General features: G+C 43.0%; 1 protein-coding gene across 1 annotated transcript; it reads right to left on the bottom strand.

The window, feature by feature from the left end:
* Positions 1–2,235: 2,235 nt before the first annotated feature.
* Positions 2,236–16,713, bottom strand: LOC134075978 (adhesion G protein-coupled receptor E3-like). The gene is made up of 21 exons (XM_062531002.1): positions 16,579–16,713; positions 13,915–14,016; positions 13,604–13,765; positions 13,139–13,291; positions 12,730–12,876; positions 12,470–12,598; positions 12,243–12,365; positions 11,845–11,888; positions 11,606–11,740; positions 11,225–11,404; positions 10,479–10,632; positions 9,856–9,972; positions 9,531–9,718; positions 9,118–9,276; positions 8,438–8,632; positions 7,825–8,042; positions 7,604–7,673; positions 7,284–7,375; positions 5,663–5,831; positions 5,451–5,543; positions 2,236–2,768 (listed from the first exon to the last, which is right to left on the bottom strand). Exons 1-21 carry the CDS (start codon positions 16,607–16,609, stop codon positions 2,727–2,729), a joined length of 2,703 nt encoding a protein of 900 aa, XP_062386986.1. The 5' UTR covers positions 16,610–16,713; the 3' UTR covers positions 2,236–2,726.
* Positions 16,714–18,657: the final 1,944 nt, after the last annotated feature.

Below are 18,657 nucleotides of genomic sequence, written 5' to 3'. Positions count from 1 at the left end.
ATTAAAAAGATAATTACCTATTTATTTGTCTTTTCTGCCTTGAGCTAGTATATACACAGTGCTTCATATGCAGTATATATATACTGTATATTCATTGCAGCAGGGCTCATGGTATTCCAAACCAACTGCAAGGATCCTGTAGGTTTGCCTTGAAAGATAAGAGGTTAGAAAATATCTTTTCCAACAGATTATTCAAAGTGAGTAACATATTTTGTATACACCGAACCAAAGCTCATGTTGGTAGTAAGGTGACCACCTGTCCCGCTTTACGTTGTAGGCCTATTGTACAGCGATTTTACCCTTTGTCCCGAATCCCGCCTCATGCAAATTGAGCATCTGTCCCACTTTTTCATTCGACCCTGCCAAATTGAAAATAAATACACGGATAAGTCCATAGACCTCTGAAGTTCGCCTACAAAAAGGATCCAAAGCTTTGCCCATATAAGGAGATCCGAAGCTGACTGCCTATGGCAAGTTGCATTGTAAGTTCTGGAGTAGGAAAGAAGTGTGCTGTCTTCACCTACCAAAGATCAAAGGTCACAGTGGACAAAACTGTGTAGCGAAAAACGTCTGCATTTCCAATGTCATCATCCCCGCGAGAGTTTAACAGGTGTGATAATTGAAAATCCCCCTGTTATTCTCCCATAGAAAAAATCTCAAGATACCGGATCCTCTTATTTGGGCAAAGATGGTAGCTTTTTTGTAGGCAAACTTCAGAGGAAATTAGATAGACGATATGTCTAAAGTTTAAAGTTATTACGTCTGTTCCACACTATCCCACTGTACTATGCTACTTGTCCCACATTTTGTCTGACTGGAGGTGGTCACCCTAGATGGTAGACTAAGTTAGGACAACTTGTGTACTTACCATAGGCCTAGGATGAAATGTGCTTATTTGCTAGGCTGGGTGTCGGTGAACCCTGCCTGAACTTCCGACGAATTTGGGTTTCGCCCGGCAGCTCAGGCTGGAAACCTGCATATCTATCTCCTCTGTTCCCTGCCAGAACCTTTGGCTCCAATCAGAAACTAGCTCATCCAAATGACGCACCGGATTGTTGGTCTGATTGGTTGAAAGACTATCCAAGCGTACGGAGTCATTTGAATGATGCCCATTGATCACGCCTCTTGTGCAGTAGAAACAAAGCGCAGCCTCCCCATAGCCTACTAATGTTCCCAAAAAAGTTGCTGTGTTCCTTTAAAAATAGAAAATCTACAGTAATTCAGATCCACTGTAAAGCTTATTATTTATGACCGCGGTCATATTATAGTTGTTGTCAAAGATTTTTTTTCTCCCTTTATCGATTCTGAATTTTTCGTCAACGATTCCCGGGACACCGTAACACTGGGGCACATGAAACTTGGTGGGCATGTAGCCCCAGTAGACTTCTAAGGAAAAATTTTGTTTCGTCCCCGGGGGTCACTCCCCCCCTGCGCTGCCCCTGCCCGAAGCCCAAAAATTGCAAAAAAGTTTTTCCTACATAACTACCTGAACCGTGGCACCGAGAATGACAAAATGTTAATGGTATGTTGGTCTCAAGAGCTTGCATCAACTTAGCTTATAACCAGTCATTAGTGATTTGCACCCCCATGGTAAAAATAGAAAATGCAATGTAATATTGCTTTAATTGCCCCTATCTTCAGATGAGATGTTATGAACAGCACCAAATTTCATGTGTATGATTAACCTGACACCCTCTGGGAGTATGCCAAGTTTTGTGGAATTTCATCCATGGGGGGCTATAAAATAATATCCCCCCCTGGAGGATTTGAAAAGCTGTTCCAAACACACATCTCAATCTCTGCTAGTTTTTGTCCTAGAACCATATAAGTGACACCATTAGAAAACTTTAATCAACTAGTTTCCAAATATATATGTTTTAAAAGAGAATGGTTGCTCTGGGTGTAACAAACATACAAACATGCAGGAACACACACACACACACACATAAATACACACACACAAATACACACACACAGAGACATACCTACACACACACGCACCAGCACATACACACATGTACATAAAAAATTACACAAACACATGCACAAACACCCTTACACACACACACACACACACACACACACACACAGATGCACAGTTGTGTATGTGTGCCTGTGTATGTGTATGTGCACGCGCGCGCGTGTGTGTGAGTGTGCCTGCGTGTGTGTGCACTCATACACAAAAGCAAGCGCACACATGCACACACTCATTTACATACATAAAAGTTGCAGTAAAGGATGGAGTAGGCGATGGAAACAAAAGCGTGATTGATATTTGCGGAGAGAATGTGCAGGACTGAGCGGCGGTCATATTGTGTATCGCTTTGCGGTACATCTAGTTGTTACATGACATTACCAGATACCCCGGCTTCCTCCCGCACACACATAGATTCACACATGCACAGCAAAACAATAAATAGCTCTAAAAAGATATAAATACAAAAGAATGACTTTGAGATGAACCTATGGCTTTGCCTTTGTCTTTGGCTTAGCAGGAGACATTTTTGGCCACCCTCCTACTCTAAAAACTTAACCCTGAACAGATGATCAAGGCACTAATAGCGATATGAAAATAATACAACAATACATTTGTATTGAATGACACCTCACAGAAGGAAAAAAGTGCATTTTAAAAAGGCATGCATTGTCCTTTAGCACAGACTTGTGATACAGCTGCTTTGCCTGAGTGCAAATAAATCCAGTGGACTGGTGACCGTGTAGCGCTGTCAGATCTGAGACTCTCCGGTGTTCTGGGCGCTCTTGGACAGCTGTGGGTCACACCAAATATCATTAACAGGAAGAGCCCCACCACATCCTCTTACGACACCATTTCCACAAAAGAGCACTTAACATATCCTCACACCAAAAGCTATATCAGTAAGAACATCTTGCAAAAAGCTATTTCAGTAAGAACATCTAGTACTGTAATGATATATGAGCTTACATATTTAGAGAACGCATAGATCTCTTAGAGAGACCGCCCGATCTCCAACCTTCCATTCTTGAGTAAGATCCTGGAGAAAGCAGTGGCTGCCCAGCTCCAACACCACATGTCCCACCATGAGCTCTTTGAACCACTCCAATCTGGTTTCCGACCCCATCATAGCACAGAGACAGCACTCATCAAGATCACCAATGACCTTCTGATGGCTGCAGATAATGGCCTCGTCACCATCCTTGTCCTTCTGGACCTCTCTGCAGCCTTTGACACGGTCTCCCACACCATCCTCCTCTCCCGTCTCTCTGAACACATCGGCCTCACTGGTACAGCTCTCGCATGGTTTCAGTCCTACCTCTCAAATAGGAAACAATTCATCACGCTAAAAGGCTTCAAGTCCATCACAGCAGCAGTTAACCACGGTGTCCCCCAGGGGTCTGTCCTCGGCCCAATTCTCTTCACCATCTACATGCTCCCCCTTGGACTGATAATCCGTCAACATGGACTCAGCTTTCACTGCTATGCGGACGACACCCAGTTGTACATCAGCACAAAACCCTCTTCCCAGCTTCCACCCCTGCAACTCAACAACTGCCTGCAGGAAATTAAAAACTGGATGACCTCTAACCTCCTAAAACTAAACAGCAGCAAAACAGAGCTCATGGTGGTGGCTCCAGCACCACTGCTTAACCCTCTAACCGCCCGGGTTTTTTTGGATTTTTGCATTAAAAATTCAAAAGGCCATGGCTTGAAAGTGGTCAGAGATAAAGTCCTACTGTAAATGTGAAAATCATTGAGTATGAACTAAAGTTTATAAAGGGAGTAAATGTACTCATCTAATTTGCATATTGTGACGTCACAGGATGGCAATAGCGTCAAATTATGCACATTTCAGTAAATACTGATTGTTGAACACATTTGAGCAGTTTTACTTTGATTTTTGTAATTTCTCCAACATAACAAACAAACAGGACCACAGCCACATGTAAACCAACAATAGTAAACTATTAGTATTACCACAATCCCTATGTTACTATATAATACAGTAGCCTGGTCAAATCAGTTCCTATCGCGGATGACTTTGTAGTTCTTCAGAGCCCTATTTTTACTAGACCTGCTGTCTGCACCATGACAATTACAGACACTATCATCATGACTATCACTGGCACCAAGCACACCATGCTTGGTTGAACCCTTTGGTCAACATTGCTGCAGGTAAACATTGACGTACACACGCAAAGACCCACCTCCATTCACAGACGCATCTTGACTGTCACTGCCAATGAACGACCGATCATAATCTCCAAAAGGCAGATATTCTCCTTCAGAATCAGAGTAGGTGAATGGCAGACCCAATACTTCATAACACACGACTTTGTTTTTTAACATTTGCCGTTTTTCTGCTTCAATTTGTGCATAGCGATCGCGCATTTCACTTCCGCGTTATAAACAGGAAATGCGTCTTTTTTTTTTGTTTCTCGCGAGTAATACAGGCACTTCCTGAAAACTTTTTTACTCGAATTTGGGCTTGAATCGAAGCTCTGGATGTCTGCCAACTAGTGGTGGAGAGTACAAAGGCGATTTGTCACCCTACTCGGATCTACCGTCTGTTTTAATCAGTGATGTTGCTTGTCGCCGTACGGCGCCTTGGGCGGTTAGAGGGTTAAGAAGGTTGGAGATCTTGCCCTGGTCATAGATGGCTGTTCCACCTCCCTATCACCAGAGGCGCGGAATCTGGGTGTTATCATCGACCCCACCCTCTCATTCCGGTCTCACATCAAGAACATCACCAAATCTGCCTTCTTCCACCTGCGCAACATCTCAAGACTCCGGCCATCACTATCCGACTCAGTTACTGAGACTCTCATCCACTCATTCATCACCTCCCGCCTGGACTACTGTAATGGTGTTCTGTCTGGGCTGCCTAGTAAGGCCCTGGACAGATTGCAGTATGTCCAGAACTCAGCTGCCAGGGTGCTAACTCACACCAAGCCCTGGCAGCACATCACCCCCATACTCAAGAAACTCCACTGGCTCCCTGTCAAAGCACGCATCACATACAAAATCCTCCTCCTCACGTACAAATCACTACACTCACTGGCACCCAAGTACATTACTGATCTCCTCCACCCCTACTCCCAATCACGGTCCCTGCGCTCCACAGGCAAGGATCTACTCACCATTCCCCGCACCAAACTAAAGACCTTTGGTGATAGGGCCTTCTGCGTAACTGCCCCTACCCTATGGAACAACCTACCATCTCCCATCCGTTCTGCCACCTCCCTGTCAATGTTCAAAAAGCACCTGAAAACACACCTCTTCTCTCTGACCTACCCCTCTTAGCCCCCCACCCCCTCCCACCCTCCCCACTCCTACTCTTGTTAAGCGACCTTGAGTATCTTGAAAGGCGCTCTATAAATGTAATTTATTATTATTATTATTATTATTATTAGAGAAAAAAAAACAATACCCTCAACATGAAGATGAATGATTATAGTGATGGGCTGAATACCTGAGACTTGGACTGGTTTGAGCTGAAGTCTGAATGCTTGGTCTTGTGCAGAGCACAGATGCAGGACAGGAACTTGCCGTACTCCTCTCTCACCTGTTAAGGGTGAACAAGACGAGACAGCGCGGCGTGACACACTGACACACTGTCACGGCGTGACACAGTAGAAAAGAATTGGCTGATCTGTGTGCTCTGCACAGTGAAGAGGCCCTTACCTGCTTGTTGAGCAGGCAGTGCATACAAAACATCAGCACGCCTTGCAGGCAGTTGAACAAGGTGAAGAGGTGCGACATGGCCATGGTGGAGTTGTTAAACTGGAGGCAGCCAAAGACCCACATGAGGCCCAGCACAACAAGCTGAGCTACTGCAGTGACTGTAAATGTCCTGTAGGGGGAGACAAAGAGATATTGGCACACTTGTACCATTCCTACCCCAATCCTGAGTGGATGCCCCTTTTTTTTACTACAGTTTTTCACAGTTGCTCAAACACTAAACCCCATTCTCTGAATCAAATTCTCAAATGCCTGAACACATTTATTGAATTATTCCCTTTTTTGGCAAAACCATAGACTACTTTCACCCACTTCACCCATTTTACCAAACTCATTTACCCTTTTTGCAAAACTGTGAACACATTGTGCATTCGGATGCACTTCTTAATTATATTGATAACCAAACAACGCAGAAGTTGAACACAATTAGTGCACAGTTGTCTCCATTGGAACACTACCACTCAAAATTGATAACACTTCTGTCTAATGATCTGACAACCAATATAAGTCAGTTCAGAGTTGACAGAGACGCAGGGGACAACAAGTGTGTGTTACAGTAGAAGTGGGGTACAAGGAAGAGGAGGGTGCAGGTAGGAGGAAGAGGATGAAGAGAAAGACAGAGAGTCCCAAGAGTTGCAATACTGTAAATTATGATATTTGGGCAACAATCATTGACCATGTTGTGGTTCATGGAATGCCAATGAGAGAAGCAGGACTTCATGGTCCAACCCAACATCAGTGGTTTCTCTGTGGCGTCAATAATCCAAAGATTCAGACTACAGAAGAGAAATAGCGTACATGTCCATTATCATACAGTACAGTAATCACTGAACATCCACTGTTACACACTTACTACCCTTTGAGCTCAACTCTGAGAGAGTGAAAGAGCTGATTTATCAGTATGTCCAAGTAAGTCTAAATTTAGGCACAATACAATATTACAGTATTGCATACTTACAGTACTATCAGAGTCTGTGGCATCACAGTACAAATCATATTCAGTACAGTATTGGCCTGTCTTTCTGTTCACTTACAAAACTATTGATTTATATCTTCATATAGGCTAGAGGATATGAGTAGAGAGTTTTATAAGTACTTATTCTTTATTTTCATTGTGATATTTTATTTTTCAAATTAGATTGAATACAATTCCTCCAGGAGCCATAAACCCTGCCCTGAAAACTGTGTCTTCCATTGTTTGGTGTATTGTCTTATCACTGCTCTGCAGGAGTGTAATTTTGCCTGATGTGTTCAATGATTTGAGACCATTAGTTAGTTTTGAGCAAAGTTAAAAGTGTTTTGAGGTGATTGTTCAGTTTTGCAACAAGATTGAAGGGTTTCGAGAATGTAGTTTGAGAAATGAGTTTTGTGTTCACAGTTTTGAGAAAAAGGTAAAGAGTTCTGAAAAAGGTGTTCTAGCAATTGTGAAAAACTGTAATACCAGAACCTCTGTATGGAAATTCTCCAAGTTCTCAAAGTGTCTGAAGTGATTCAGTCCATGTGTAGATCCAGAGCCCGATCAAAACCTGAGCTGTTCTTGAGTCGATTCTGGACAGGAACTTACTTGATTTTACGCAATGTGTTAAAATCAGGATTGAGACTGGCGAACTTCTCAGCCAGCTTGTAGACTGTCAACAGGAAGAAGAAGACGTTGGCCTGGAGGAGAAAGGCAGAGGAGGATAGGAGGAGGAAGAGGAGGAGGAGAGGAGGAGGAGGAGGAGGAAGAGGTGGAGCAGGAGCGATAACATTGCGATGCAGACTATAAAGTGACGTTAAGATTCCAATTTTTGCTGGATTATGAACTTTGAAACCATATGTACTTTTATACAGTATATGTACTATTGAGACTGGACTTCGTCAGTGACGAAACTTTACTCTACTCACAGTAATGATGACACAGACAGGGCCAAGGAAACTCCAGATGAAGTTGTCTTTTGTCACATCAAACCAGCACCTGAGGGTACACACACACACACACACACACACACACACAGAGAGAGAGAGAGGTAGAGGGACCAAATCAAGTCACTACCTCAGTAACAGAAAGCAGCAGAAAGATCAAATCATCTCATGAGCTTTCCAGAAGCTGCTGCGGGGCGACTCACAGGCGCTTGGAACCGTATCCTTTGGCGTAGACCATCGCCGAGATGGCCACTATGAGCGCGGGCACTCCGTAGCCGGCCGCCATCAAGTAGCGGGTCCGCAGCGTGGTGTGGAAGACCAGCACCACCATGCGGAACAGCTGCACGCCCTCCAGGCACATCCAGCAGAAGACGGACAGGTAGAAGAAGTGCAGCAGCCCCGCCACCACGGCACAGCCCGTCTGTCTCACACACACACACACACACACACACACACACACCGCACATTCAGAGAGGGGAGGGGCCACTGTGCACCATATGTGTGTGAGAGTTCATATTCGTATGTGTGTGGGTGGGTGTGTGTGCTAGTATCTGTGTGATTGTTCGTGTGTGTGTGTATGTGTGCTTGTGTATGTGAGCATGTTTGCGTTGCCTATTGCTGCTATCAAGACAATGGCAATAAATGGTCAGGAACCATAAATAATCTCCCCTCTCTCTTTCCCTATCTCTCTCTCTCTCTCTCTCCCCTCTCTCCATTGCAGGTTCACCATACTCAAGCTCACCTTTACTAGCTACAGTCTCTCTCTCTCTCTCTCTCTCTCTCTCTCTCTCTCTACTTCACTGAGGGTTCACTCACCTGGTTTTCGGTGCGGGAGATGCCCACGAGGAAGATGAGGCTGGCGACGAAGAGGCTGAGGCTGAGGTGCAGGTGGATGGTGTTGCGCGTGCTCTGGATGGAGCGGCAGAAGGCGAAGGTGAGGACGCAGGCCAGGAGGCACACCAAGGACAGAGACAGCCCCACCCAGGTCATCAGGAGCAGCTCAAAAGTGTCCTGTCACACACACACACACACACACACACACACACACACACACACACAGACACACACCACACAAGGAGGCAGAGAGAAGGAGAGAGAGAAAGAGAAGGAGAGAGAGAGAGAAGGAGAGAGAGAGAGCATTCATTCATAAGGTCCAAACATAACTTAATTGCATATCACATATGGAGGGCTTAGTGAAATGTCTGCTTGAATATCTGATTAATGTTAGCTCTTGTAGCACTGGTGGTGACATTCATGCTGCGAACATTTTCACATTTTTTTTTTTGAATGTGAATGCATCCTGTTTTGGGGTTGTAAAAAAGGAAGGACCAAGTGAACTCTGAGGTGTATACGTGATTTCATTCACTCAAGCCATTTACTCTGTTTTCTCACTTGCAGGGCCTGGTTAAACGATATGGATGGGTTGTTTAATATTGAGAACGCTTCTCTTTTGCCACCTGGAAGAACGTTTGACGTCATAGTGAATTGTCGTATACCTCGACCTCGTAGAGAGCCATGAGCACGGCGAAGCTGCTGAGGTGGTTGCAGGAGCACACTGTGTGGCTCGCGTTGGTCGTCACCACCGCACACCCGCGATCAGACCACGCGTTGCGTCCGTGGTCCCAGTAAACACATTTGTGTTGTTCTTGCTTTGCCTGCAATAAAAAAAGAGCTGATTCAGTTGCATATATTGTACAGTATATTAATATATATTGTGCTTATATATTATAGGATACTGTGTAGTGAAAAATATTCAAACCTAAGTGTCTGAAGGAGCGATTATTCTTAAATGTTACGACAAAACATTATATATCAGCATTGAATATACAGTATTGTATTTATCATCTGCATTTTTCACTTATATGGTATTTGCATTTGCATAAAATGAATGGGTAGGTGTCCTACATACGCTGAGATGGGAGAAAGAGAGGGTGATATTCTTCGTCAGCTGTGTTGTGTTGGAATTGCTAACTGTTGCCGTGACGACTTTTGAGTTCATCTGGAACTTTGTGTTCGCGTCATCAGGAGTCACAGCAAAAGAGTTATTAGTCGACTTCTCCAAGTTCTTATAGGTCAGCAAGGCAACAGTTGTGACTCCTGTTCAGCAAAAGAGACACACACACAGATGGAAGGGAATAAATATTTATCTTGGTTGTCTATGACCATTTCCTGTGTGGGAAAGGTCACTCCTGCATAGAAGGTACGCAGTCCTGCACATCAGCATGTGTGTGTACCAGGGAATTCAGCTCCTGTCGCTGTCTCCCAGTGTGTGTCCAGTTGGGCGTTCCCGGAAAACAAGCGGACAGGCCCGCTGGGTGCCACAGCTCCCCTCTCCACCCGCAGTTCCACCTCTGAAAGCACACACAGAGCCCTATGTTCTGACACAAGGCTTACAAACACAGCTTACCCTAGTTTTCTTGCCTGGCTCCTCTATAGGCACTAAAAGCACAAAAGGTTCAGTTCCTGTGACGTAGGGTCATAATTTCAAAATGCAACAAGTAGGCCTACAACCACAGGTGTCACAGATATCAGCAACTGCTCAGAGAGAAATTGAATAGGTTTTGTGCTTGAGGTCTGCTAAAATAACTGATCACTAGTAAGTTTCTTAGCACATTGTCAGCTAGCCGTGTTATCCAGGGCCCATTGTAGAAGATACTTGGCAAAGTGTGTGAGAAACATCTGTAACAGTTCTATTGAAATGCTCGAGGGTTCAACTAAATTAGCAATGTGTAGGTTAGTCATTCGGCACATAAGCAGCAATAGTAAAGATAGAAATGATAGGTTAACCACACAGTATTTAGAACTTCCTGTTGTAAAATGTGTTAGAAGACTAGTGTGTGATAGAAATGGGGCTTACCAACACATCTGGTAGAAAAGTTGGTTTGGCGGTCGTTAAAAAGTGGTCCAACTAGTTTCAGTGCACTCTCAACAGAGGACAACAATATGGTGACTTGCTTGCTGTCACTAAGGGGTCCTTTGGACAACAGACCATCTATTATTGACAGGAATTTCTGTAAGAAGGACACACAACATTTTTTAAGAGTAGGGTGACCAGACGTCCCCGGTTTCAGGGGACAGTCCCCATTTTTGGTTGCCTGTCCCCGGGAAAATACAGAAAAACTGCCTATGTCCCCGTTTTTTTAAGATAAAGCTTGTATGTATTTTAATTAGATTGATAGTCAAACTTTTCCCCATTTTTGGGATTATTTCCCCGGTTTTGGTATCGGACATCTGGTCACCTTAGTTAAGAGTGAGTTGAGAAAGGCAGAGAAAAACAGAGCGAGAGAAGCACTGAGAGACAGGTGGTAAGGTGATGGAGAAGGAGTGGTAACTCACTACACATACAGTACTCCTGTCTAGCGCAGTATATGACACTGTGCAGCTACAGTCATTTCCCAACTATTGACCACGGCTTACACATTGATTTTGATAAATTTCTTCAGCTACTGTATGAGGTTATTTACACATGGACATTTAATATGATATAAATGCAGTTTTGTTTCTTTTAACTTGCAGAAAACACTGCCCTGTGGCTTATATAAAATTCGACAAATACACAGGAGATTATGGTATGGCTATTCGAAAGCTACCATAAGGCTTTACCGGTAACAGCTCCCTTCCATCCTGTTGTCTCCTGGCCATATGCGTTGGGGTAGTTGACCCTTGGTTTAGCAGAGGGCCGAGGACTCTCAGTGCTCTCTCAATTAAATGCAACACCACGGCCACTTGATCGCCACCGAGGGGTCCTTTTGACAGCAGGCCGTCTATTGGTGACAGAAACTTCTGAAGGTTGGAAAGAAAAATAGTCAGAGTGAGTGAAGAGGAGAGAGAGAACAAAGAAGAAAGAGAGGAAAATATGAGGGAACAGGAGGGTTAAACCAGTCAGACATAAAGGGAGTCCAACGAAATCTCTCCTTGTAAGACATGACACCATTACAGCGTTCTGTCATAAAAACACAGTCAAGAGCGACCATAAGACATCACCATTAACAGTGTCTTTCCATCCAAAGGCCCATCCAGTGCTCCATCTGGAGGTGAAGCCCCAGCTGTGTCATTTCCTGCCAGTTTCATACACAGCCGGTTCAGCAGGGAATGAGAATCCTTCAGTTCAGGCAGAGTCTGAAATGATCAGGAACATCATGAGCAATAAGCAACATAGGCTACATACAGTAGGGATCAAACCATTTGTATTTTCAAACAACAGATATTGTACTCAGTCATACCTGCCCATAATTGACATCGTTCTGGGGCCAGTCACAGTTGAATGCTAACAGGAAAACGTACAAAAATTATTTAAATTATTGTGATTTAATGCTGATTGATAAAGTTAATGTCAGATTGCTGCAGCATGTGTCTGTTAGTTATAATTGCAAATAGCATAGCACCCCTAGAGATGTGGTCGATATGACATTCATATTTACATTTACAACAACATCATCCACAGACTCTCACAACTAAGTTACAACACAGGGAAATAGCCCTTGGAGCAGGAACCATGTTAAAGTCAAATACTCGAAACGATCTCATCATGACAGGACTCAAGTGCCAGACAGCTGAGAGGAAACGGAAGGAACGGAAGAAGAGGGAAGGAAAGGAAGAGTGTATTATTGTTGTTTTTCACCTGTGCATGCTTCCTGATTGAGGCCATAATTGGTATATCCTTTGTCACAAAGACATTCATAACCACCAGGACCCTGTTGACATGCACCTCCTCCACAGATGGAGCGGTCCATAGAGCATATGTCTGGAAAAGATATGAAGTGGTAGAATGAGTAGGACTAGGACAGTATTTTTCACAAGCTTACAGTAGACTTTGAGTTTCAAAGTGTGCAGCATTTTTAATCTCACTTTCACAAATGCCAGTTTTGTTGTTCAGACTGAATCCAGGGTTACAGCTACAATAAAAGTTCCCAGGGATGTTGTGGCATTTTGCGTTCCCCCCACAAATGGTGGCGTTCAGGACACACTCATCCATATCTGTGAAGTTTGATGAAAAACTAGTATCAGTCATTATTTTCTGTAAGTGCACACATTAGAAATCAATATTTACTTTTACCTCCTCCTGGTAGTTACTAAAGTCATGTGTTAATCACATTTAGTTATTTCACCTTGACATGTCACTCCCTTGTCAGCCAAAAATGCGTCATTTCCATGGCTTGTCGCAAACCCATCTTTGCAGATGCACGCATAACTCCCCTCATTGTTTTGACATGTGGCATTCGGACCACAGTCTTCCTCTGTGCACTCATCAATATCTGCAGGGGGGGTGGGGGTGGGGGGGGGGGGGGGCGGAGGTGAAGACGTTTCCACAGATGTCCAGAAGAGGTAACATTAACATGCTAAATGTTACCTCTAATGGTAATGCATAAATAGACACAGGAACAAAGCAAAGGTTATGGTAAGCCAATAGAAATGCTCTCTACTCTTGTTTTCCAAACCAAAAGAAAAACTCGTAAAATATAAATGCAATAAATAATATAAATATATCACAAATAATGCATTACATATCTTTCTCACCTTCACATGTCACTCCCTGGCCAAGCTGAAATGTCTCTTTTCCGCTGCTTGTCTTAAATCCATCCGTACATATGCAAGCATACCCTCCCATATTGTTATGGCATTTGGCATGGGGACCACAGTTTATGTGTCCCACTGCACATTCATTGATATCTGCAGAGGGACAATGGTCAAGTCAGGTCAGCCCCCAGTCAACATGAACGTGGACCCTTTATGCTACAGTACAGTGGTAGACAGCACAAGTGGAAATGAAGGGGAAAAGCTAGATGATTAAACACTTTAATTTGCTATTTTGTACATTTACATTTTAAAAATATACAATTATTGATTTTATGTATAATTGACGTTATTATATAATGATAATATATTATCCTTCAGACCCATTAGTGTGACTGATGGAGACTTGGCTGTGTGAAATGGAACACATGACAAACCATGGGTTTGTGTTATAAAGTAGCTTCCTACCTAGGCATAGCTCTGGATGATCAGCAGTGAAGTTGACATTTCTCTGAGTGGACTTGAATCCGGGTTCACACTGACAGTAGTAGCTGCCCTTGGTGTTGAAGCACTCTGCATGGTCACCACATAGGGCTTCAGGTCCCTCTTCTTCATCACACTCATCTATATCTGTGACCAAACACAGGGGGCAGAGAATCACCATCACAGTAAGAAGAAAGTGAGAGTAAAGCAAAAACAAACCTCGAGTGAATGGCAGGAATGTTATAGAGCCAATCATACATGTAAGTGAATATACATTGGTATATAGGATATCTTACCCATACAGGGGCCTTTTGGATTGAGGGTCATATGACCGTCAGGACAGTCAGTTGCAAAGACTTCAGATTTAACCACAAGGAAAAGCAGGACCAACAGCAATTCTGGCAGACAGATCAAGACACATATTGCAAAAAGCTTGATGTTTTGAGATGTTATTTTACTGTAATCCAATATCAATAGCAAAACAGACCTCACCCCAACAGCTAAGAAATACTTTATCAGTAAGCTCATTTCACAAGAGCAGAAGAAAATAAATTGTCATCAGGAACTTTTAGCCTATTAGCCTGCAGTGTGAACTGCAACCCAGCTACAGCGAGAGAGAGCAAACAAAACAAAAATCAACTGATTCAGATGAGATAGACATCAATTTGACATTTAGTGGATTTTTCCCTGCTGCGATCTAAAAGCACAGTTTTGCATCATTTAATTTAACAATCTGCACTGGGCTGTAGCCTGTAATGCTTCAGGATCATGAATCATGAATGTGGAGTGGGTGAGACTGTTTTTAGAAGGACTAGAAGGACTGGATGAAATGCGCTGAAAACGGTCTCCACTGATGTCACACTGGCTGTAAATGAGGTCCAAAACTCCGAACTACCCCTTTGACACCAGTGGACCCATGACATACCTTTATAGTGGACTGTTAACCCTCAGTATGCAAAGAATGACAAAAGTTATGTGCTAACTAGTGGTGCAAAGTGGCTCAAAAGGTTTGGTCTGTTGCTACTAGTGACTTGGAGTTTTTTCTAACACATCAGAGGTCTGTGAAAAGTACTGTGCATCCAATGACAGGCTCAAAAGATTTAACTACGCAACAAACAAATGTGGTCATGGAATGTCCTATTCAAGAGACGTCAGACCGAGAGAGTGATTTCTCAGATTACTTAATGTTGTTGGTTGATGATTTGTGTACAACATACTGTATACATTTTTGGCTCACCAGACTGCATCTCACATTGATGTCACTGTACATCAGGCAGAACTTGTCTAAGTTAACATCTAACCATGGCTCAGTTAAAAGTAAAAAATCAAGGTTGTGTGTGCCAATAAGATGATTAATTAAGAATGATTTGAAAGAGATCTAACATTTAGGCGCGCTAGTTTTGCTGTTTAGGAGATCCTTTTGCATGCGGGGGAGGGCATGAAGGTGCAGTGCACTTAGATGCTAAAGGTCTTGGGCTGCTAAATAGCTGCCTGGCTACTGGTAGCAGTCTCTTCATATTTGCCGGGAACATGATTGGGTGGGGATGGTGATGGATATGTAGGGGATCCTGGGGAGTTTGATTGGGTGGTGACTGGTGAGATGATGAGGTGGGGATGGTGGTGGGAGATTACCGTAGGTGGGTTTGGTGGCCTGGGGAATTTATAGGGTAGGATGGTTATTGGGTGTGGGTTGTGATGGGAAATCAAAGTTGGGGTTGAATACTGGTCCAGAGTCTCCATATGCCTACTGAGGTCCTGGCGGGGTTGTTGCTTCACTTTCGGCAGGTATTCCAGTAGTGTATTCCATATTGTTGTGGCTTTGTGGTGGCAAGGGGTCACTTTCAGCAAGTATTCCAGTGGTGTAATCCATGTTGTTGTGGCTTTGTGGTGACAAGGAGTTAACAGAGGTGGGGAGGGGCACTGGTACATGACCCTTCCTTTCTGATAGCCTCCCAGCAGCTTTGATAGGTGCTTTTTCTTCATGCTCATGACATCCAGTTAGCTGAGATTTCGCGGAGTTTGACGCCAGTGATTGACTAAGAGTAATTTCAACAGCACCCATTTTATCATGTCCATGGTTGCTCTGGTTTTGTATGTTTCTCAAAGGTCTGCATGCTTATCAGAGGCCTGGTTCAAGGTTGGCAGAAAGGAATTTTGGGTGCAGGAGAGAGAGGTGATAGTTTTGGGTTAAGATCTTTTGGGCCATTCCGTGTGAACCCAATTTCAGCTAAATTTGGCAGGTGACCCTCTCTGAAAAAATCTGGGGAAAAGCACCATTTAAGGGCGCCACCTTGGTCTTGAATGCAGAATGCTTATGGTCTTGTGAGAAGGGCAGTTCATCAGTCCCTGAGATTGTAATCTCAAAGCCTGAAACCTGTCGTTCTGTGTTTTTTGCTTTAAATTAATGTTCCAATAATACTGTAATAGGAAGGTTGGATATAAATTATATTAATGAAATGCTTGTTTTCTTTCTTAAAAAAAAACAACAACCTTATATTGTATTTATAATTCAATACGGCATTACACAGCACATCCCCCTCAAACACACAATATCCACACTGAACATCTACAGAAACACAATTAAAAACCCAAAACACATAACTCTCTCTATCACGCATACATGTAAATTACAGATTTAAGTGGAGGACAGAATTCGCTTAGAGTGAAATGTGCGTAGTTACGCGCCCTTACGCACCCTTACGCGCATGGGAGAATTCCCCCCTAAATGCTTAACCTTTACAACACTACTGTGAAATTGATCACAAACATGACACTTCCTTCTACGTTTAAATAAAGATACATATTAACATGAACATACAATAAGCATAAAACTAGCATTACTTGGTAAGTTATAGGACTGTTAACGTTACATCCTGTTCCACACATTGTACTGTAGTCTACGTTTCACTCACTCCATTTCAACAGTAACTTGTGGGCTACTGTCTGTTCAAAAGACTCACCCCAAATCAGATGCTGCCATCTATATCTCATACTTGGGAACGGAACTCAGTGGCAGTAGATCACAACTTGACTTTTTGTAAAATAATATCAAATGTAGTTAACTCTGCAGAGACATGTGTACAGAATGGCTAGAAGAAGGCAGCAGCAGCTCTCTGGTGCCAGTGAAAGGAAAAGGACTTCCTAAGGAACTGCGGAAATGTTTTTTTTTCCTGTTATGAATGTACACGCCCAGTTAAGTTTGGAGACACACACACACACACACACACACACACACACACACACGCATGTCCTACATTGTGCCAAAGTTCTTTACAGTCTATACACTGTACATGTTTTTATATTCTTAATCATTTACTTTTATGACTTTCCAAACTGGAAATTCAATTGAATTGAGTGGAAAAACAGCCAAAAAATCCTCAAAATAAATGTATGGGAATGCACTAAGATAGCACAAATCCGAAAACTGAGCTAAATGACATCTGCAGTCTCCTCACTCCTGCAGTGCACAACACTTGCACACTTGCACAATACACAAATCTTAGGACAGTGGAAACTTCAACACACTTAAAAACGGCTACAAAGTGTTTGTGTGTGTGTGCGTGTGAAATGGATCCTTATATAATCAATCATTTTGTTTACAGTATATTGAGTCACTCAATATGGGCTATTTCATTTTAATGTATTGGTCACATCAATGTAGGGAAACATATTCTTATGCATCATAAAGTGCTGTTACCTTTAACAATGCCTCACCATGAGGTGATGAAGGCCCAGTAGTTTCATCTTCAGTCGTATCCATGGCTGTTCAGCGAGGAATGCAGAGATGCCAAACTCAGGCGGTGATAAGGGGAGGGGAGAACAACAACAACAACAACAACAACGATCCACTGTCCAGTTCACCCAGCAAACAAACACGCAGACAAGTCATTGCACATACTCAAAAGTGACATACATATGACATACCTACAGTATATAATGGTATGGCTTGGACTGTTAACCCCTCAGTCTGCAAAGAATGATAAAAGTTATGTAAAACATATATCTAGTAGATACACAGTGCTTTATATATATATTTTTTTTTTATCATTGCAGCAGGGCTCATGGTATTGCAAACTAACTGCAATAATCCTGAGGTTTTCCTTGAAAGATATGAGGTATACTCTCCCCCTCTGAACACTTTGAGCAGCAATACCAGCATGGTAGGATCACATTAGGGCCTATTCATCTATTTATATGAAGCAGAGCTGGATTTATGTCATTGAAAACGTTGAAAGTGTGATTTTCAAATGCGACACTATTGAGTACAAATGTCTAAGTGATAGACCTAGTATTGTGGCATTATCATATAAACTTGCAAATTCTACCAGCAGGCGAAATTAATGGGTGTCTTAAATGAACAGAGTAATGGAGAAGGCTATGAACACACATGGGGGGGGGGGCTCTGATGTGGACCATGTGGACCTCCGGCGGGGCACAGAGAACAGTGCAGACAGAACACCAGATCCGGTGTGAGGATTTAAGAGTCCTTCTCCCCATCTCCTGCAGGGATTCATCAGTGCTAGTTGGCATTTCCAATTCATTTCTAACCATCATCAGCCACTCGCCAGTCCACACTGTACTGCATGCCAAGTGTCCACCTGAGAGGGAGAAAGAATGGCAAAAAAGGCGAAAGAAAGAGGGACATCATGAGAGAGAGAGAGAGGGAGGGAGGGAGGGAGGGAGGGAGAGAGGAGACTGCCCATCGACCTCCCTTCACAACCTATTTGTTTTATTGTCTCTATCAGGACCTGCTGGCTCATTGAGAGAAGGGGGAGAATGAGAAACACAAAACAGAAAGGAGAGAGAGAAAGAGACTGAGAAACAGTCAAGTGCTCTTTCCATTTTCTTATATTCTGACATTTCTACACATGTTAAGTCATTAATAGTGTATTATTATATTATATTATATTATATTATATTATATTATATTATATTATATTACTATTGGGTAATTTTACATGGCTGAAAAAGAAAAAAGTAACCCATGTATTGTATGTGTTACAGCTGCTGAGCAAACCAGATTGTCTCTTTCTTTCTCT

Source organism: Sardina pilchardus, chromosome 3 (assembly GCF_963854185.1).
Source record: "Sardina pilchardus chromosome 3, fSarPil1.1, whole genome shotgun sequence".
In the NCBI taxonomy this organism is placed as follows: Eukaryota; Metazoa; Chordata; class Actinopteri; order Clupeiformes; family Clupeidae; genus Sardina; species Sardina pilchardus.
This window is presented reverse-complemented; position numbering and strand designations above follow the sequence as displayed.